Genomic DNA, 22,929 nt, shown 5'->3' with positions numbered 1-22,929 from the left:
AACAATGCCTGACACACACACATATTAATGATCATTATTATCATTAAGTAGCCGAAATGGAAAACGAATATAGTCTGAATTTGTAATCGTAAGTTTTTGCTTTTGCTATTCGCTGGCTTTCTGCACAGAACCTCTCTCTTCTCTCATACAGCAGTGCGGGTGAAGAGGGCAAACAAGCCCCCAGAGCGTGGTTTCTTTCCCGACCGGGTTCTTTCCCCTTTTGCCCTCTAGCGGCCGCTGTATTTTCCCGAAAGCGCGCTGGAAGCCTGGTTGCCCCGAGACGGTCGCCAGGCAACCGCGTGTCCACACACTTCAAGCCGGCCGGGGTCTCTTCAATATGGCGGCGCTAGACAGCTCCTCGACCTCTCCCGTCACCCTGTCTCCCACATCCTTGTCCCCAACGGGGCCGCCGCCGACCCCACCCCCCACCTCGAACGCACTCTCGAAGTCGCCCCTGGGGTCGAAGGACAGCTCCCCGAGCCCAGTGCCGCGCTCCGCCTGCCTCGAGAACTCCTTGCCCCTTGCCGTGTTTTATGGGCCGCTGGACGCAAAAAACCCGCTCCTGGCCTCCTGCGAGAGGGAAATCCGGGAATTACTAGGCTTTATGAAGAGAAAGAAGGCGTTAGCGATCACGGAGGAACAGAAGCATGAATTCCACCGGCTTTGGTAAGCAGAGGCAGGGCGCTGGGGAGGGCGCCGGCCAGAGACGGGCAACTCTTGGGGCCTGAGGAGATGCCCTCGAGGATGCCCACGGTGAGGCCAGAGCGGGGTCAGAGTTGCGGACCTGGAGATAAAAACAGAGTTTTAGAAGTGGAGACCCATCGCTCTTAGGATCCTCAATTCCCAGTAAATGGTAACATCTTGGCTTCCTGCTCGGGTCAAAAGAAAAACACAGAAGTGTTTCCTAACTCACCATTCCTTCTGAGTGTTCCCCAGTCGCGACGCTACCCCATGCCAATAAATTTTTGACTCACTCAGGGGTCTCACAAGTTTCCATGTTGTGGGTAGAATTTTGTATATGAGGAAAAAGAGATAACTTTAAGGTAGCTTAGGTTCTTGAAAAAGTTAGTTCTTGATGCCGTGAACATGAGCACTTTAATTCCCTTTTATACTTTAATTCCTTTTTATATTGTTGTTAGGTCACAGTGTTTTTTGTTTTTTGTTTTTACTGATTTTGTACTCATTTTGCATATATGTTTGCCTTTTTGGGAGTTGTATCCCTATGTTACTACAGAGCGACAAACTACCCGTTTTTAAGGTTCTTTTCTGATGATGTTACCATCTTTCTTTCGCAGTCAAAATACCTCGCAGAACAAACAGTTAAAAGTGTAGACAAATGTCACAGAATACCAGCACAGTGAATAATTTCAACTTTTATTTCTCATTCATGCGTTTAATATGATGAAATAGTTTTAATTTACATTTGTTATTCATTAATGCATTTAACTATTTATTGAACACCTACTATATATCAGGTACCATTCTAGGAACTAGGAGAATACGAAATTAATGGAAGATAGAACAATTTGTACCTTCATGGAGCATATGTTTTTGGTTGCTACAGACAGCTACTAAACAAGTACAGAAATAATTTTACAGGGAAAGAAATGCTAGGGAGAATATTAGAGCAGAGTGTGGGGATAGAAGATATGGTATGGTGTTGAAATTTAAAAGGGGGGGGCTGGGAGCATGGTTAGGTTAAGTCAGGAAAAGTGGCCTTTGAGAAAGATGAGAAGAAGCTATAGTAGCAACTGATGAAGATTTCTTTATCTTTTTCTTTCTTTCTTTTTTTTTTTTTCCCCTAAGATTTTATTTATTTATTTGACAGACAGAGATCACAAGTAGGCAGAGAGGCAGGCAGACAGAGAGGGGGAAGCAGGCTCCCTGATAAGCAGAGAGCCAGATGCAGGGCTCGATCCCAGGACCCTGGGGTCATGCCCTGAGCTGAAAGCAGAGGCTTAACCCACTGAACCACCCAGGTGCCCCTAATGAAGATTTCTGAAGGAGGAACTGGCCACAAGGGAAAAATGGCAAGTGTGGGGCTCCTCGGATAGGATTGAGACTGTGGGAAGAACGGGTTTCTGGAGGAAAGAGGCAGATCAAGAGTTATAGTTTTCTTTTTTTAAAACATATATTTTTATTTTTAAGTAATCTCTACACCCAATGTGGGGCTCAAACCCAGAATCCCAAGGTCAAGAGTCACATACTCCTCTCACTGAGCCAGCCAGACATCCTGGGAGTTTAGTTTTAGATATGTTAAGATTGAAATGTAATTCAACACCCAGGCAGAAGTATTACCTAGGTAGTTGGTCATTTGGATCTGGAGGTCCAAGGAGATATACATTTGCAACTCATCAGCATATTATTGATATTTAAATCATGACACTCAAGGGAATTGCTAAGGGGGTGTGTGTAGATGAAGAAAAGAAGAGGCCGAGGACTGAACTCCTGGGTGTGCCAACATTGACAAGTAGAGGAGATAAGAAAGTGGCGGGGCACCTGGGTGGCTCAGTGGGTTAAGCAGCTGCCTTCAGCTCAGGTCGTGATCTCAGGGTCCTGGGATTGAGTCCGGCATCGGGCTCTCTGCTCAGCAGGGAGCCTGCTTCCTCCTCTCTCTCTCTCTGCCTGCCTCTCTGCCTACTTGTGATCTCTCTCTGTCAAATAAATAAATAAAATCTTTAAAAAAAAAAAAGAAAGTGGCATTGACTAAGAAGGAGTGGCTAGGGAGGTAGGAGGAAAACAGTAAGTGTGTCATGTGCTTTCAGTGGTAGAGAATTAGGTAGAGAAACCGTTTCCAGTTAGGAAGGAATGATCTATTAACAGTGGCAAATCCTGCTGATGGGCCAGGCCGGGCAGAATGAGAATCAAGAACTGACCAAGGAAAGTGCATTACTAAGTTATGTGTATTTATATTTAAAACACTTCTGCGCTTGTGCCTTAGATAGTATTTTATCTTCCCGTTTCCACCACCAGCCTTGTAGTTCAAATCACCAGATTGTGCTTTCCCCACAGCCTCTGGATTCTCAAATCCATCCTTCACTTTACAGTCAGGGTAACCTTTATAAATCAACCACCCACTCTCCTATCTCAAGACTTTCTGTCGCATCCCATCGCTGTTAGAATAAATTTAAGACTCCTTCTGTCCTCCAGGGTCTGAGCATCTGGCCCTGGCTGCCTCTTCCATCTCAGCCCATCCCTCACTTCTCTCTCAGGACTTTCCAGGCAGACAGATCCTATTTTTTTCAAACCAGGGACTTTGCTGCTGCCTTAGTCTGAAATGTTCTATCCTCAGCTTTTCAAATATCTGGCTCCTTCTTTTCTTTCAGGTCTTAGCTCAGTTCTTACCTCTGTAGAGAGGCCTTTCCTATTTAATGCAGGTTCAACGACCCATTTATATTTTTTATTTATTTGTTTTCTTGCATATTATCCATTTCCCCCATTAGAATGGAAGCTCCCTGCTGACTTTGGATAATGCACCTCTTTTTCATTTTTCTATCTTTAGCAACTAGCTTGGTGGTTGGGATAGAGAGAACTAACTTCTTTCTTTCTTTGAAGATTTTTATTTCTATATTTGAGAGAGAGAAAGAGACAGCATGAGCAGGGGGTAGGAGGCAGAGAGAGATGGAGAAGCAGACTCCCCACAGGAAGCCTAATCTGGGGCTGGATCATGACCTGAACCGAAGGCAACCGCTTAACTGACTGAGCCACCCAGGCTCCCCTAGAGTAAACTTTCAAGGAGTATTTGGTATTGAAAGAATTCAAGGATTATTATCCTTGTGTTTCAATAATTGTTTATGTTATATATGGGAAAGTAGACCTGGGCCAGTTGGTCAGTAGAGTATCTGTTTCATCTTTAAAGAGACTGTAAGAGGGCGCCTGGGTGGCTCAGTGGGTTAAGCCACTGCCTTCGGCTCGGGTCATGATCTCAGGGTCCTGGGATCGAGTCCCGTATCGGGCTCTCTGCTCAGCAGGGAGCCTGCTTCCCTCTCTCTCTCTCTGCCTGCCTCTCCGTCTACTTGTGATTTCTCTCTGTCAAATAAATAAATAAAATCTTAAAAAAAAAAAAATAAAGAGACTGTAAGAGAATCACAAACCTTAATGATTGACATGGACCTTAGCAATCTAACCTCTCAAAAAATTTAGATATTTATTTATTTGCACAACAACTTTTATTGAATGCCTACTGTGTGCCTAGCATTGCATTAGCCATAGGTTATATGGTCGTGAAAAATAGGTAGGAAATCTGTGCTCATGGAGTTTATAAGCTTTCAGTGGGTCATTAAGTCAATATGCAAGTGCAATGAGGGAAGAAGCTACTGAGCACTTACAGGTGCCAGGTATTGTACTAGGTGTTGGAGATCCAGCAGTGAACCAGACACAGATCCCTGCCTTCTTGGTGCTTATATTCTAGAGGAGGAGGTACGCAATAAACATATTAAATAAGTTCATTTTATGGTAACCTAGAAAGTGATAAATGCTAGGGAGAAAACTAAAGAGAGGCAGGGTTATGGAGTGGGAGATAGGAGACTGCAATTTTCAGTAATAGGGTCAGAGTAGGTGACACCTGAGGAGGGGCTTCAAGAGAACACAGCACGGAGCTGCTTTCAAGAGAACGGTGAGGGAGGTGACATTAAGCTGAGATTAGAAGGATATCAGGCAAGGAGAGAGGATAAACAGAGGGAATAAGCATGTGGCAAAATCTTGGCAGGGAAGAGCCAGAGACTTGGGAGGAATGTAGGGAAGGCCATTCATCAAGCATAGCTTAGTGAGTGTGGGTGCAGGGCTATGAGGTGAGATTAGAGACATAGGTAGGGCTATGGAAGGTTTTAGAGGCCTTTTACAGAGTTTGCCTTAATTCCAAACGCAGTGGGAAAACACTGGGTAGTTTGGGGCAAGGGATTAGCCTTATTTAATATTATATGTATGTATTTATGTAATCTTGTCCAAATGGAGTAAGAATGACAATGTGGAAGCCAGTTAAGAATACAAGAGGTAGGGGACACCTGGGTGGCTCAGTGGGTTAAAGCCTCTGCCTTTGGCTCAGGTCATGATCCTGGGGTCCTGGGATTGAGCCCCACATCGGGCTCTCTGCTCCGTGTGGGGAGCCTGCTTCCTCCTCTCTCTGCCTGCCTCTCTGTCTACTTATGATCTCTGTCAAATAAATAAATGAACTCTTAAAAAAAAATACAAGAGGTAGGATTTGCTTTTATAACATATTTGAGAGATTGTTATTTTTTAAAATCAAAATTTTTTTATAACTGTGGGAACTTACATAAGCATAAAAATTTACAGGATCTAAAATATAGTTTGATCATACTGGCAATGTTATTAAACTCAGAATTTGGCAGATTTTTTTTTTAAAGGTATGCTTTTGTTATAACCACATGAGATTTAGGTGTTGTTTATATAGTTAAGATTTTCTATTTTAGAGAATTCTAACTATCCAGTGGCAGCTGTAATAAGTCAGCAATCCGAAGGGTATTAACATTCTCTTAAATGATGCATATTATATAGTGTTTGTTATATTTTCTTGTTTAATCATTATGTAAGTCATTCCCAGTGAGCAGTCTTAACTTGAACTTAAAGTTCACTTAAAAAAATTTTGCTTATTATATAAGCTTGATTGATTTAACAAAGCTGGTATTTTTCTTTTATGAGTAATAAACATAGTCATCATTATCTCATCTTTAAGGTTTGAAAATATTAAGTCTTTCATCTACATAATTTTAGAATTCTAACAAGGCTTGCTGACTTCTTGGGATTCATTATATTTATTCTAATACTGTGACATTTCATGAAACAGAAATGAAAGTGAAAAGGTTAAAAAAAACCCTACACTAAAAAAAATTTAAAATTTTAATTTTAAAATTTCAATGGCTATATTTACCATAATTTTTTTGGGCATGGTTATTTACTACTTGGTTATGTGTATATTTTCATTTCCCAAAATATTACTAATCAGTCAAAGAAGGCAAGAATATCCTTTCCCCCTACCCCTCCCTTGTAACTCAACATCATTTAATTATTTGAATGCATTAATTGACATGTTTCTGTTGAGGTTGTTCTGATAATATCCCAACATATACATCATGAGTACTAGAGCCATCTTCAGTCCCTAAGTTTTCATTCCTACCTGTATTAGTCAATTTGGGCTATTAGTTTCTATTTAGTAATTATAAATTAGTCAGTTTGGGCTGCCATAACAAAACACCATAGTTTGGACGATTTAAACAACAGATACTTATTTTCTCATAGTTCTGGAGACTAGAAGGCCCAGATCAAGGACTTGCAGTGTCAGTTTCTGGTGATAGCACACTTCCTGGCTTGCAGAAGAGCGCTGGGGCTTCACATAGCTTTTCCTCTGACCAAGTACAAAGAGAGAGAGAGCAAACTATCTGGAATTTTTCTGAGATGGGCGTTAATGCCATCAGAGTGGGGCCCCACCCTTATGACCTCATTTAACCTTAATTATTTCCTGAGAGTACCCTTTTCTGAATATAGCCACACTCAAATTCAACATAAGAATTTTGAGAGGACACACTCATTCAGTACATAATACTGTCCACATATAGAAATTTATGAAAAAGGCTTGGACAACTGTTGAGCAGAAATTTGGATTTTTTGTAGAGGCATTTATAATTTCTGAGAGAGGGGGAAGGAGTAAATATTAACTAAATGAATGAACAAAATGAGCAGTGATCGGGCACCTGGGTGGCTCAGTGGGTTAAGCCGCTGCCTTCGGCTCAGGTCATGATCTCAGGGTCCTGGGATCGAGTCCCGCATCGGGCTCTCTGCTCAGCAGGGAGCCTGCTTCCCTCTCTCTCTCTGCCTGCCTCTCCATCTACTTGTGATTTCTCTCTGTCAAATAAATACATAAAATCTTTAAAAAAAAATGAGCAGTGATCTGCTACCCTTTGAAACTAACTAGAAACTATTTTGAGAATATTGTATGTCTTATTTTTGTGTACTTGGTGGAAAGAAATAGAACCCTAAAGGACTGACTTGATAGTGAAATCCCTGGACTCTTTAAAGAAAAAAATAAAATAAAAACAAGGAATTTTTTCCTAGTCATTTATGTATTCATTCATTTTTTTCAACAAATAATTATTGAGTACATATATATACTAGATACTCACTATTCTTGAGGTTGGGCAATGAATAACATAGTCAAAATCCTTGCCCTCAGATATTACATTCCAGAAGACAGGCAAGCACAGTAATATACTAGTTAACAGTAATATACTAGTTAAGATAGTGGATGAACTGGCCTCAATTTCATCAACTATATACCTGGGATATTGAGACTACCTATCTCAGGGTTGTTGTGGAAATGAAATGAAAACAAAATTGCATGGGGCAAAAGACCCAGAATAGCCAATGCAATATTAGAGGAGAACAAATTTGGAAGACTGACTTCAAGAGTTCCTCTAAAGATACAGTAATCAAGACAGAGTGGTATCAGTGAAAGAATGAACACATACATCATTTGGACAGAACAGAGAGCCCAGAAATAGACCCACATAAATGTAATCAACTGATTTTGACAGAGGAGCAAAGACAATACAATGGAGCAAAGATAATCTTAACAAATGGTGCTGGGACAACTGGCCATCCACATGCAAGAAATGAATCTCAGCACAGACCTTACACCCTTCACAAAATTTACCTCAAAATGGATCACAAACCTAAACGTAAAATTCTATGGAATTCCTAAAAGATAACATAGGAGAAATCTAGATGTCTTTGGGTTTGATAATGATTTTTTTGATATAACATTGAAGCCACAGTCCATGAAAAAAGAGTTGATAAGCAGGACTTCATTAAAATAAAAAATTTCTGCATTGTGAAAGACACCATCAAGAAAATGAAAAGACAAGCCACAGACTGAAGAAAATATTTGCCAAAGACATATCTGATAAAGGACCATTATCCAGAATATACAAAGAACTCTTAAAACTCAACAATAAGAAAACAAACAACTTGATTTTAAAAATGGATCAGAGAACTTAACATAAACCTCATCAAAGAAGGTAATACGAGTGGCAAATAAACATATGAAAAGATGGTCCCCAAAAATATATCATTAGGAAAATGAAAATTAAAACAATGAGATACCATTATATACCTATTAGAATGGCCAAAATCCAGAGCACCAACATCACCAATGGAGGGAGGATGTGGAACAACAGGGACTCCCCATTCATTGCTGGTGGGATACAAAATGCTACAGCCAATTTAGGAAGACAGTTTGGTGGTTTCTTAAAAAAGCAGGCATACTCTTTTTCTTTTTTTTTTTTTTTAAGAGTTTTATTTGTTTTTTAAAGATTTTATTTATTTATCTGTCAGAGAGAGTGCGAGCGAGCGCACAAGCAGGGGGAGCCCGGCAGGCAGAGGGAGAAGCAGGCTCCCTGATGAGTAGGGAGCCTGATGTGGGACTCCAGCCCAAGACCTTGGGATCATGGCCTGAACTGAAAGCAGGTGCTTAATTGACTGAGCCACCCAGGCATCCCAACTAAGCATACTCTTACCATACAATCCAGCAATCATGCATTTTGGTATTTATCTGAAGGAGTTGAAAACTTACGTCCATACAAAAATCTGCACATGGATGTTGATAGCGGCTTTACTCCAGTTGCCACAACTTGAAACAAACAAGATACCCTTCAGTAAGTGAATGGATAAATAAAATGTGATATATCTAGACAAGGAAATATTACTCAGCATTAAAAAGAAAGGAGCTATCAAGTCATGAAAAAACATGGAGGAATGTTAAATTCATATTACTAAGTGAAAGGAGCCAGTTTGAAAAGGCTACATGCTATATGATTCTAACTATATCGCATTTTGAAAAAGACAAAATTATGGGGATAATAAAAAGCTCAGTGGTTGCCTGGGGTTAAGGGAGAGAGTGGGATGCATAGGCAGAACACAGAAGATTTTTTTTTTTTTTTAAAGATTTTATTTATTTATTTGAGAGAGAGAGAGACAGTGAGAGAGCATGAGCGAGGAGAAGGTCAGAGAGCGAAGCAGACTCCCCATGGAGCTGGGAGCCTGATGTGGGACTCGATCCCGGGACTCCAGGATCACGCCCTGAGCCAACCAACTGCACCACCCAGGCGTCCCGAACACAGAAGATTTTTAGAGCAGTGAAACTACTCTCTGTGATAACATAATGATGGATTCCCATCATTATACATTTTTCCAGACCCACTTGGTATGTAACACTAAGAGTAAACCCTAAATTAAACTAGATAGTGGGTGATAATGATGTGTCAATGTAGGTTCATGAGTTGTAACAAATAAACCGCTCTGGTGGGGAATGATTGTTGATAAGGGCGGGGTTGGGGGGGCTGGGCATTTGGGTGGGGCGTGCAGTATGTGGGGAATCTCCATACCCTTTGCTCAATTTTTCTGTGAACCTAAAGTTACTCTAAAAAGTAAGATCTGTTTTAAAAATTGCATATAAAGAGCTTTGATCAGGGGTGCCTGGGTGGCTTAGTTAATATCTGCCTTTGGCTCAGGTCATGGTCCCTGGGTCCTGGGATTGAGCAAGGTTCCCCACTCATGGGGGAATGGCTGGGGGAGTCTGCTTTTCCCTCTCCCTCTGCCCCTCCCCTTGCTTGTGCTCTCCTGTTCACACTCTCTCTCAAATGAATAAATAAAATCTTAAAAAGATAGTTTTGGTCCGTGTTTGGCATAAAGGAAGCAATAATTTTCACTATATTTAGTAATAATTAGCCATTGACAGTAAGGCACATTGGAAAGACAGCACAAAGTAAGCTTTTAGGGATTGTTTGCTAATTAACTGAGGTTTCTTGCTGACTTTGAAGATATAACTTTATTTTATGATTCTTACAGCGCCACCTCTTTGTTTAATATCTGGACCAAATATGCCTCCCGGCTGCCAGCTGCTTATTACAATGAAAAGCTTCTGAAGGTTGGAGATAGCCTTTGTGAAATGAAAGTAAGTGCCTCTGGAGTAAAAAGGGCCTAAATGAAACTTACTTGGCTAATTATTATTATTTGGTTTGATACCATTTCTATTTTACGTGATTTGATTTTTTTTCCTAAGAAAAATATGAACGAATGTTATAAATTTTAATGAGGCACAGTAATCAAAAGAGTGTTTATTTTTTAATTTTGTAGTTGAGATTCTCCAGAGGTGAGAGATTCCTGAACAGATAGACAACTGGCTGGGGTCGGGCAGGCGCACAGCCCCTAGTTAACATAGGGTGTGGTGGGTGCCCAACAGGAAATGCTGAGTCATCATGTTCCTACCTCATACAAAGGAGACCAGACACCACTTCCTGTTGTTTTTCACATGGCTGACCTTGCCCAGTGACAACTTTCATGGGTTCCTGGCCTTGCTGCTGTGTTGTCTGGTTCCCAGCACCCTGGTTTTAATTACTTTCAACTTCTTAATATTTTGCTATATGTAATTAGAGCAGACCTTCCTTACATGCCCTGTTTCTTGCTTAGTATTGTATTCTGAACTGAGCTTGTGCCCAATTTCTAGTTCATAACAGTGCCCAGGTCTGATTGCTGTGGACTTGTAGATTTGCTTTAGTAAGACTATACCATAGCTGGGTTTTCAGTTAATGATAATGTAAGTTTTTCCTTTAAGCTCTGGCATAGGCCCAAATTATTCCAAGTTAAATATGAATGTTTGACACATCTAGAATCCTTGGAAAGAGTTTTTTTTATCCAAAGCGTTTTTAGGCCATTTTCAATGTTTTCTTGATTTACAGTTTTTCAGCTTCATTCTCCTGCTCCATTTCTATTTTCTGGACTTGAATTTATTTTTCTTTTCTTTTTTTTTTTTAGTGGGGAGAGGTTTGAGAGGCAAGTTTACCAAATGGAGGATGAGCTGTGGAGGAAATTTCAAATGTAGATGTTCTATTGTCTGCTGCCAAAATTAGAGCATCAGCTTAGCTTCGTGTAATTGGACCGTAGTTCTTAGAAATGTAAAAATAAAAACTACAGATAAAAAAAAGTTTCTCTATAGGAAAACTATTGAAAACAAAAAAACTCTTGGACAAGATCCACCTTGTGAGTTATATTCATGTGAAGTGGAATAACTGTTTTGACAAGTATTAGAAGAGTGTCCTCTCTGTTTTTATACTTCTCAGTATAGGAGGCGGGTGATACACAGCACAGTTGGGTGGTGTTTGTGGAGTATTCAGGTGGGTGGAGTGGATATTGGTGGAGGGAGGAGGGAAGAACATGTTAGAAATTGATAAAGCAAGTTCATGCTGGGTAGTGGCTAAAGATTCAGAATATTTCAGATAGAAAGGCCCAGATAGGATATTTTAAAATTTACTTAAAGGAACAAAGAAAACATTTTTAATCTACTTTTCATTGGTGAGGAAGTGGGTTGATAGAGGTATTTAGAATCCTGAAAATGAACTAGAGTTGTTTCTTGGTTCTAGAATATCTTTAGTTTTATTTAATTCCAGTGAAGTTCGCTTTGTTGGAATAGTCTTGTTTTGAACCTAGATGTAAATTCATCGTATGAACCAAGTTAGAAAGGAAAAGATTCAGACTCCATTAGTGAAAAGTAACAAAAACGTCAATAGAAACAGAAACAAAAGTTTGACTGTGGATGCCTCCCAAGGGCCTGGGTAACCCTATAGGCAGTAGACATGGAGAGTAGTTGCTTTCCCTGGAGACAGCTGTAGGGGAGGAAGCTGTCGAAGGGGTGCAGTTGACTCATATCCGCAGCCCTGCTCGCCTCCCCTGCCCTGAAGCTCCAGGTCAGCTGTGCCCTGTTTGCTGCAGAGATGAGGCCTGATTTTGAAATGGAAACATAACCACGAATTAGGACTAATAGGAGTCCTAACTAACAATAGCTCAGGCTTTTTTAGTTTGTCCTGATGCAGCTTCAGAGACTGATGACAGATAAAAGAGAGCCTTCCCTATTCTCTCCCTTCCTGCCTTCCTTCTTTCTCTCTCTCCTTCCTTCCTCCTTTTCTCCCTCCTTTTCTTTTCTCCTTTCCTTCCTCCCTTCCTCTCCCCTCTCTCCCCGTTTCTTTCTTTTTTGGAACTGAGGAGGTATTGGAGAAGCAAGGCTGGTTATGCAACTCATCTGCCTCTCTTGAGTAGGTGGATTACTATGACATGGTGATGATGAATTTTTTGGATTTTGAGTATATATAGGTATTACCACACACACCCTGGTGAATATTCTCATTATTATGTCATCATTATCCACACCCTGCTGGATATTCTCGTCCTTGAGGTCGTGATGGTCTTGTCTCACAATAGGCTTATTGGGAGGAGGATTAATGCAGTAATGCACATGAAGCACCCAGTGCAGTGTCTTCACATAATATGTGTTTAGAGATGCTAGTGATAATGGTAGTTATGATGTAATGGTGTTAGTAAAAGAGTGTTACAGTAATAATCAACACTGATACTATTAAGAACAATTTGAATATTACCAAATTTTAATAATGATAAGCAAAGTCATACTTTGAAACTTTCATCAAGTCCTCTTTTTATTTCAGGAATACAAACTGGCACTTTTACAGTGCTATGGAAGGTATCTTCAGCAGTTCACTATCAACTTTGATGAGAATAAAGCAGATGTGAATCAGTTCAAAACTGCTTTTTTCCCAAAAGGCTTTGGAGACAAGACTGCCGCACATACAGTAAGATGAAAGCAGTAGCTGTTTTAGCTACAATTTATGATTAGCCGTGCAACGTATTCTTCAGTTGACAGCTTCTAAATGTCTTTCATTTGCTTAGCATGGCATTTGCTTGTGTGCTCCAAGTTGCTTAATGTTTTCAGTGATGGATAAGAAAATGCACTTAATAAACTTTGGAAAGATGTTTTGGAGATTGTGTCATAATAAGCACTCATTCCTCCAGCAGACATCTATTATTGTTACGATAACTAATATTTGTAGAGTGCTTTTAGTTTATGAAATGCTTTGGAAAATATATTTGATCCTCAATAACTTTATGAGTTAGAAACTGTTGTTACCCTTATTTTACAAAAGAGAGAAAGAAATCTGATGGCACAGTTAGTTAACTAGTGGCTCAGATAATCAAGCATAGATCTTTTAATACAAAAAAATGGGATGCATTATTTCTAATATACCAGTATTATTATGTTAATTGCTACCATTCATTCACTGATCCAGGGGTTGTGAGCGGTTGTCAGGAGCTATCTTCTTCAGTAAGCATTATATGAGTGGTCTTCTTGTAGCTTCATTACAATCCTAGAAGGCGGATATTTTACGGATGAGGAAACAGAGGCTAAGAAACCTAGCCCCTTAAAGCAATGGGCAATGTTGGTGTTTGAACCGATTCCAAAGCAATGTTATTCCAAACTTAGTGACTATTCAAGCCTTCGGAAACAGCATATGGTTTACTAGCAGAAGATCCCAAGGCGTGTTTGGGGCACATTGAGTGGTTCAGTTTGGCTGTACCATAAGTACATGAATCAGAATACTGGGCAATATAAATTGACATCCCATTGGGAAAAGTACTGAATGAAAAGCTTAGGAGTTTAGACTTTTAAGTCCCCTCCTATGCCATCCTGGTCCACGGCCCCATCTTTTTTTCTCGTACTGTTACATGTTTCTGCTTCCACCCAGCCTCTCTGGCTTAGTACGAGTGCACGGTGAGCTCCTTCTGGAAAGCTTGTCTCCGAGATATCTGTGTGGCTCATCCATCCCTTCCCTCAGGTCTCTTGCATTTCGTGCTTTATTTTTCTTTATATTACTTATTATTACCATATACATTTTTATTTGTTTATGTTTTTATTGCCTGTCTCCCCTTCTAGAATATGAGCTTTGTGAAGACAGGCACTGCTCTAGTCCCTAACCTCTAGTGCCTAGAGCAGTGAATCAGTTCCAAACTGCCTTTTTGCCAAAAGTCTTTGGAGACAAAACTGCTGCACATACAGTAGGATGAAAACAGTAGCTATTTTAGCTACAATTTATTGTTAGCTGTGCAATGTATTCCTTAGTTGACAGCTTCTAAATGTCTTTCATTTGCTTAGCATGGCATTTGCTTGTGTGCTCTAAGTTGCTTAATAAATGTTTTCAGTGATGGATAAGAAAATGCACTTAATAAACTTTGGAAAGATGTTTTGGAGATTGTGTCACAATGATCATGTAATAGATATAATAGTATATAATAGATGCTCAATAAAGCTTTATTAAATGAATGAATAAATACTACACTGAATAGTTTAGAAGGACAAAGACTAGAGGCAGATGGTAAAGTAATGAAGCCAACATAGAAGTATGCCAGCAGCACCCTTGTGAATGGCATGAAAATCTATGAAGAATTTGGTTTTTTAGAGGTTGTAGCACACTGTGTTTCTCAATAAATATCTATAAAGTAAGTGAGTAAGAGAACAAATGGATTGAAAATGTAGCCCAGTAGGAGCTGGACAATGAAGAATTTAGAGGTCTTGAGAAATTTTGTTAGAGAAATAGATTTTAGAGTTAGATGCATAAAAATTATAGATGAAGTGGTAATAATGTAGAATTTACTTGTCAAATATTTTTGTGCAGAGATACTCATGTTTTTTTAATGATCCTCTTTGTGGTAATGGGGGGAGGCATTGTGGCAGAGTTGGTAAGAATTTGGTCTCTCAGAGTCAGCCTGCTTGGGTTCAAAAAGCTCCTGTGCCCCTTCCTAATGATGGGACCCCAGAAAAGCTATGTAATTTCTTTGTGTCTCAGTTTCCTCATCTGTGAAACAGAAATAACAATAAGACTTACCTCAAAGGATTGTTTTAGATTGTTGAGATAATAAAAGACTTAAAATTGGAGCGCCTGAGTGGCTCAGTGGGTTAAAGCCTCTGCCTCAGCTCAGGTCATGATCTCAGGGTCCTGGGATCGAGCCCTGCATTGGGCTCTCTGCTCAGCGGGGAGCCTGCTTCCCCCTCTCTCTCTGCCTGCCTCTCTGCCTACTTGTGATCTCTCTCTTTCAAATAAATAAATAAATCTTTAAAAAAAAAAAAGACTTAGAATAGGGCCTGACACTAAAAAAATATTAGGTATCACTATCGGCTTCTAAGAGAGAGCATTTTGAGGATAACTGTTCCAAAATGCACATGCAGTCAATAAATCTCTTTTTTCTGTGATACCAGTTATAGGATGGCTAGAAATAGTCTACATGTATCCCAGTGGGAAATCACATGTATTAGAGGAAGGCCCATTTGTGCTAGTGCATGTGCACTGCCACAGCTTTAGCAGTAGTGATGATTCTCTAACTAGAATCTCTCTTGTGAGATTTATGTCACAAACATGTCACACTCCACATATCCTAAAATGAATTCATTTCCTTTCCTCCATAATTGGCACCAGCCACTCACCCAAACAGAAATCACTGTAGACCGCTTTCTCTCTCTTGCCTCCCACATCTAAATCCCATGGACTCTGGGGTGCCTGGGTGGCACAGTCAGTTAAGTGTCTGCCTTTGGCTCAGGTCATGATCCCAGGATCCTGGGATCAGAGTCCTGCTTTGGTCTCCCTGCTCAGTGGGGAGTCTGCTTCTCCCTCTGCCCCTCTCCCCCTCATACTGTCTCTCTCACTCACTTTCTCTCTCTCAAATAAATCAATAAAATCTTAAAAAAATTCTAAATCCCATTAAGTCAGATAAAACTTAAATCTCTCCTTTTGCGGGGCACCTGGGTGACACAGTTGATTGGGTATCTAGCTCTTGGTTTCAGCTGGTGTTATGGTCTCTACTCCTGGGATTGAGCCCCAGGTCAGGCTCTGCACTTAGTGTGGGGTCTGCTTAGGATTCTCTCTCTCCCGTTCCCTCTGCCCCTTCTCCTGCCTTCTTACCAGCATGTGTGCACATGCTTGTGCTCTCTCTCTCAAATAAATAAATCTTAATAAAATTTTTTTTCTTCCTCTTCATCCCTGATTCTAGCACCTATTTCAGGACCCTGGTATCTCTGGACTACGTCAAAGGCCTTTGAGTTTCCTAGTCCCCCTGCCTGTAGCTTTGTGCTCCATACTCTGCTTTTCATCTTCCCCAATTTTGTCAGACTTGGCTTCTGAACTTCTAAACTGTAAATCAGATCATTTTATTCCATTGCCCTTTGACTTTCTCCTTTGGCTAAAGTCCATATTCCTTGGAATGATGTGAAATGTTCTCTATGTTCTGACCATGCACCACCTTAATAGCCTAGTCTCTCTCTTTTTAAAAGATTTTATTTTTAAATAATCTCTACACGAACATGGGGCTCACACTCAATGACCCTGATAACAAGAGTGGCAAGCTCCACCCACTGAGCCAGCTGGGAGTCCCAAAGCTGATTTTTTATAGTAATCTCTACACCCAAAATGGGCCTGAAACTCATGATTCCAAGATCATAGTTGAATGCTCTTCCAACTGAGCTAGCCAGGCATCCCTAATCTCTTTATTTTAAGACTTTTTACCCAAATTTACAAAAGACTTTCAATTCAGTGACTAAGCAACGACTTTAAGGATTCCTAACATTGCATGTGCCTGGAATGCTTTTCCCTCTGCCAAGAACAGGGACAACATCTTTGTCCTTGAGTCCCTATTGCTTAGCAGAAAGTGGCAAATAGAGGTGTGCAGCAGACATTTGCTGAATGAATTGTGTAAATGGTAATAATTGCATCCAGATTAATAGATTAAAATACTAATGAGGAGGGTTTACAAAGTGTAATTCAATTCTATATTGTTGGAAATAAAATTTGTACCTTTTTCAGCTTTTGATATTTTTGTGACTAAGGACAAGTAAGCTTAACTAAATGGATGCTTTGAAGAACCCTCTTTTACTACATTTCTTTCCATAGGTCTTAGTCCTTGAGGGCTGTTTAACAAAAATCCATAGACTGGATGGTCTAAATAACATCAGGTTCTCTGTTCTGGAGGCTGGGGACCACAGGGTTAAGGTGCTAGGGGATTTGGTGTCAGGTGAGGGCCCACTTCCTGGCTTATAGATGGCTGTCTTGTGTCTGTGTCCTCACAGGGAGGAGGCAGTAGGGAGCTCTTTGGGAGTCTCTTTAAAAGGTACTAATCCCTTCATGAAAGCTCCATCTTCATGACAATCTCTTCCTAAAAACCCCACATCCAAATACTACGGATTAGGTTTCAATATGTAAATTCGGTGGGGTCCCAAACATTCACTCTATAGCACGATATAATCTATTTAAACAGAATCATTTCTATTTTCTTTTCTTTTTTTTTCCACATTTTAAGAAATGCTTTTCTAAGTTGCATAAATCTTACTTAAATTCTAATTTGTATTTTCCTTGTGTTTCAGTTTCATGCTTTAAGTAGCAAAAATATTTGCAAATACGAGCTGGTCTGTGACAGTGATGTGAATCTGCAGAATAAAGACTCTGTGACCCAGTGTCTGCAGATTCTGTCCTCCTTGAGACTCATCATGCAGGTAGCTTTGCCACAGGAGCACCTTTGCTGGATTATCTTCAATGGTAGGTGCCAATGTCATCTATTTTTCATGACAACTTTCAGAAAGTTATTTAGATGCCAAGTTTGATCGTAATTTGATTGGTTATCTTGGCTAAGTGGGTGATGGGTATTAAGGAGGGCACTTGTGTTGGCACTGGGTGTTATATGTTAAGATGAATCATGGAATTCTATCCCTGAAACTAATATTACACTGTATGTTAACTAACCAGAATTTAAATAAAAATTTAAAAACCACAAAAAAACCAAATTACATATCCAAATTCTAAAAAAAGTTCTTCTAATATAAACAATTTCTTTAAAAAAGCCCCATTTGGGCGCCTGGGTGGCTCAGTTGGTTAAGCAACTGCCTTCGGCTCAGGTCATGGTCCCAGAACCCTGGGGTCGAGTCCCATATCAGGCTCCCAGCTCCATGGGGAGTCTGCTTCTCCCTCTGACCCTCTCCCCTCTCATGCTCTCTCTCGTGCTCTCTCTCTCTCTCTCTTAAAATAAACAAATAAAAAATATTAAAAAAAAAATAAAAAAGCCCCATTCATTTTATAATAGGATGGTTATGGGTATTTTTTTTGTCCTTTTTATATTTTTGTTGTATTTTAGTTTGTCCCCATCAGCAGGGACTTAACAAAGCATGTCTTTGAGTTTCCTGCTCAAGGGAGGGTCAGAGGCTGTGGAGATAGTCAATTTCAGGTATGAAGAAGTAGGGCCCATGGTTAATATGTAAATATAAGTGGAAAAGGATCAAAGGACCACGGCAGGTTAGACTGGTTCTAAGCATCATCCATTTATTGGTCCTTTCCTCAAATACTTTGTCCAATGACTATTGCTTTCTTCTCGTCAACCTTCTTTTCCTACTTGCTTTTGAGTGAGGAACTCTGAGAATGTATGTGTACATATGTGTGTATAGTGTATTTATATATATATCTACATTGTATAGATATACAAATATACATATATATGGTATAGTTGTCTTGTGGAATAAATCTTAGCTATCAAAATATAGCATCTGCTTTTCTCTTTAAGGAGTTACAATTTAAATTCCTTTTATTTTTTATCTTTTACTTATTTATTTTTTAAAAAAGATTTTGTTTATTTATTTGACAGAGAGAGAGAGAGAGATCGATCACAAGTAGGCAGACAGGCAGGTGGGAGGAAGGGAAGTAGGCTCCCTGCTGAGCAGAGAGCCCGATGTGGTGCTTCATCCCAGGACCCTGGGATCATGACCTGAGCCTAAGGCAGAGGCTTAGCCCACTGAGCCATCCAGGTGACCCTTAAATTCTTTTTAAAGTTACAGTCGGTCACCTACTTTACTGATCTCTGAATAATTTCTTAAAAGGAAAATGACAGTGTGTAAGACAGGACCAAATACCTTAAAGGAAAACATACTGGATTTTCCCTCATCCATGGCAACTGAAAGTACATTTCCTAGCCTTTTCCCTCTTCCTCCTCCTCAAATAATTTTTTTTTGACATTTCGATTGAAATTAGACCTTAACATTTGCTGCCCAAGACGAGCCTGATTTTGGAAGAAATTTTCAGTCCAGTGACTATTACGCTTTTTTGTCTGATCATCTTCAAGAAGATCTGTGATTCCCTGAGGAGCCACTGCTGTCCTTCCCCCTAAGTTTCTCACGTATCTTGGCAGAGACTGAGCAGGACCAGAGGTTCTGAGCTAGGAAGGAGTGGTTGGGCTGAGGGTTGGGTCCTGCAGTTGGGCCTTGTTTGAGAGGTGGAATAACACCCTGTCTGCAGTCTTTTTAAGATCACATCCAAAAATCCCAATATTCTAAAAACAGAACAAAGCAATAGTTTCTGTGTCTTCTACAGAACTTTATTTGATGTGTGCTTTTTTATACATATGGTATCATTATTTGGATTTTTATTGTTTCCTACATATTTTTTTACTCAATACCATGGTTTTAGAATGAAACCAGGTTCTTATATATAAATCTAGTTCATTAATTCTGTCTATTGAATTGTATTCCAGATATCCATACACCCCTCTAGATGGGCACCTGGTTTGCCCTACTTCTAATTGCACAGATGATTCTGCGACAAATATCCTTACGTGTGTCCTTTTATAATCCTGTGTTAAAGTTTTCAGGGATTTATGTCCAGCGGTAGGATTGCTGGGTTGTGAAAGACGCATATATTTAATTTTTTCTAATTACTGTCCCTGTTTAATGGACTCATCTCAAAGTTATTAAGTGCCACATATTGTTCTAAGTGCTGGGGACATGGTGGACAATAGACAAAAACTGTTCTCATGCTTACATAATGCCTCAGGGAGATGATAAATCAAAATTAAATGGTGTGTCAGAGAGTGATGAGTGTGATATATAGAGAGCAGAGTTTGGGCTGGGGCTGGGCTGCTATTTTAAACAGAATGATCAGGGAAGACCTCACTGAGATGACACTTGAGTAAACACCTGACTGAGACATTTGGATATTTGGGGGAAGGGCATTCTGAGTAGGGGATTTACAAGTGCAAAGACCTTTTAGTTTTTAAAGTTTGGAGTTTGAGGAGAGAAAAATAAATTGACCTACAATTTATCAGAATGCATTTTACCTTTTCTGTCAGACATTAAGACAGTTCTCTTTACTTTTAATTTACTGTTACACATCACACTCTTGGTTTGTTTCTTTTTCTTTTTCTTCTTTTTTTTTTAAATAAAGATTTTATTTATTCATTTGACAGAGAGAAAGAGAGGCAGGCAGGGGCGGGGAGAGGGGAGCAGGCTCCCCGCTGAGCAGCCAGCACCCTGGGATCATGACCCAAGCCAAAGGCAGAGGCTTAACTTACTGAGCCACCCAGGCGCTTCCACACTCTTGTTTTCTTAAAGATAGTTAACCAATTTTAGTTCTTTCACAAACTCTAACTGGGTGTATGACAGTTGCATAAAACCTTACTTCACAACCAACCTGAACCCAATTCATTTAACACTCATATAGCCAGATTATTTTGGTTGTGGTCATCTTTGATGAAAAGAAGCCCCATGACAAAGCAATGAACTTGTATTAGGGATTTGGTTAAAAATAAAACAAAGTTCCGGAATAGCCCGAGATTGTAAAGATTTAAACTGTTTTCCATTTTATGTCATTTACTCTCTGTCAATCTTCTGCAATGGGAATTTTTGGGCCAAGCCAAGATCCTGAACCATCAAAGAAGGATTTGGCAATAGTCAGCACATTAATATGGTCTGGAAAGGTTAAAATCTTATTTTGAAAAATACAGAGGGCCCTAGTCATTCTTGAGGGCAGTGTCCTCAGGTCTTCTGAAATTCCCTGGTTCCTCTTACTGACATGTTTACACAGGCTTCTGACTTACACCTGAATCACATGTTTTGCAGGGAGGCAAGAGTTTGCTCTGGGTATCCTTACTTGGTGACTTTTAAAATAAAAAAACACAGACATTTTCGTTTTTAAAGATTAAGAGCAGACGTCAACAAAGCCAAGTTGAGTTAAGAATGCTGGGCTTGAGTTGTTAGTGGACAAGTGGCTCTTCCCCAGTGAACCTTTTGTGAAATAACTACTGCCATGTCCCTAGAGCAGTCACACTAAGAAGGCTGAGTCCTTTAATGTTAAAGACCCATTGCATTCTCTATAAAGTTTATGGTGTTGCAAGTGTTTAAAAGTTTATTCAGTATTTTTTTTGTCACTGACTTATGTAATTAATGTTTATTATGCTATGCTTACAAGTGTATTTTAATCAACTGATGTGTGTTTTGGAGCAGATGCTGTTTTCTCAGAAGCTTTTAAAGTTTAAGTGTGAACATGGATTCGTAATTGTTGAATTTGGATGGTTATGAATTTTAGATCAGATATTTTATAGAAAATATTTAGATTACTTGTCATTATAATTACATGCCTTTTAAGGCACATTACTATCTTTGGGGTATGTTTGTAGCATGATAATGTCCTTTGTATACAGAGAGATGTCTGGTGATGTTTTTCCTCACCCCTGCCCCAGCTCTGCCAGTTTTCTATCCTTCTGTTTTCATTTAAATAATGGCCTGACTGTAAAAAACAAAACCAAAAAACAAAAAGCCATACTTGAATGCTCTAAAATAGGAGTTGGAAATGCTGTTTTTCACTTGAGTGCTTATAAGACATACCTTAATGAAGGGGTAAATATTATTAGACTGCAAATAAATAAAATACAATCTATTATATGTTTTGATTTTTAAGTTATCATGAGTTTCCTTGTGTCCTTGTTTAGTAATGTACCATTTTGATTAAATATGTTTCTAATCTTATTTGGAGATCAGTCTTTAATTTTTTAGTCATAAACCATAGGCACCAGTAGCATTTTATAAAACCAAAGGGTATATAAATTATGCTACTTAAATATTCTTTTGTTTAATATATTTCAAAACTTATGCTGCCCTTCAAATGAGGATAAAAGATTCCTATGTCTCCTTACTTAAAATATGGTCAAATTAGTTCTTTTGATGATTTGGCTGCAAGTTACAAAAAAACTGTAATGGTTATAACTCTAACCATTATCAGACTGTCTCATAAGATCACTTGTTTTAGGAACTATAGACTTAAACCACAGAAATCAGGATATAAAATTTCCATTATTTAACTGTAAAATATGTTAACAGTCTTTTTCTTCATCTAGGTACCATTTACATTTATACCATTTGCAGAAAACTGATGATCATAGGTCAATCTTCCAAGGTATGAAATTTACTGACAAAATATCTTGCTCTGTATTTCCTGTTTTTCTCAAGACTTTTGTTAGCATTGAGTGCTGAACAAAGAAAATTAGTAAATTACATTAAAAAATTTAATAAATATTTATTATATAGTTTTACTATTCTTTTACTTTAACATGATCATCTCTAAAAATAAAAATATAATAAAATATTAATAAAAAAAAAGAATTCCTAAAATTGATAGGTGATCTCCAGTGTCTCTCAGTCTCTCAGATTAGTCATTACTTGTCAACTTGATGCTGAACATTCCTCTGGTAACTTTATCTTTAGGTAGGGTGACCATCCATCCTGGTTTATGTCTGTTGTCCTAGAGTAACTGTTAATAGTTATTAATTATTTATTATAGTTATTAATAAATAGTCATAGTTAGTAACAAACAGTTATAATTAACAACTAGTTATTAATAAGTAATTATTAATAGCTCCCTTTCGCTCCTTAAAGTACTTTGGTTTGGATGAAAGGTATGGTGACTCTATGTATGCGATGGAGTTTGGACTTCAGTGTCCTCCAACAGCTTGGACTTGACTTATGGCTCACATGCTAGTTGGGTGAATGTCTACCTAAACACTGTCCCAGTTATGACCTGAAGGCAAGGGGCCTTTATTTTACAATAAGATTCATACTTCCTAGTACTTAGCTGCTCAGTTTTAGCTTGAGGAAGTGGCTGACACTTCCCTTCAATGTTGGTAGCTCTTTTTGTCTGTAGGAGACATATTTATCCCATGTGTCAATGTCCAGTCATTGGAATATAGGCCTAGAAGGGAGAATACACTTCCGTCAAG

General features: G+C 39.2%; 1 protein-coding gene across 1 annotated transcript in view; it reads left to right on the top strand.

Annotated features, from left to right (window-relative positions):
• The first annotated feature begins 300 nt into the window (after positions 1 to 300).
• Positions 301 to 22,929, top strand: part of CFAP54 (cilia and flagella associated protein 54) — a 322,605-nt gene continuing 299,976 nt past the window's right edge. Inside the window, exons 1-5 of the mRNA XM_044227472.1 lie at positions 301 to 666; positions 9,859 to 9,964; positions 12,507 to 12,650; positions 17,264 to 17,435; positions 22,051 to 22,109. Coding sequence (XP_044083407.1) covers positions 338 to 666; positions 9,859 to 9,964; positions 12,507 to 12,650; positions 17,264 to 17,435; positions 22,051 to 22,109 — 810 coding nt within the window. The 5' untranslated portion in view covers positions 301 to 337. The remainder of the gene's footprint in view (positions 667 to 9,858; positions 9,965 to 12,506; positions 12,651 to 17,263; positions 17,436 to 22,050; positions 22,110 to 22,929) is intronic.

Source organism: Neovison vison, chromosome 12 (assembly GCF_020171115.1).
Source record: "Neovison vison isolate M4711 chromosome 12, ASM_NN_V1, whole genome shotgun sequence".
Classification (NCBI taxonomy): Eukaryota; Metazoa; Chordata; class Mammalia; order Carnivora; family Mustelidae; genus Neogale; species Neogale vison.
This window is presented reverse-complemented; position numbering and strand designations above follow the sequence as displayed.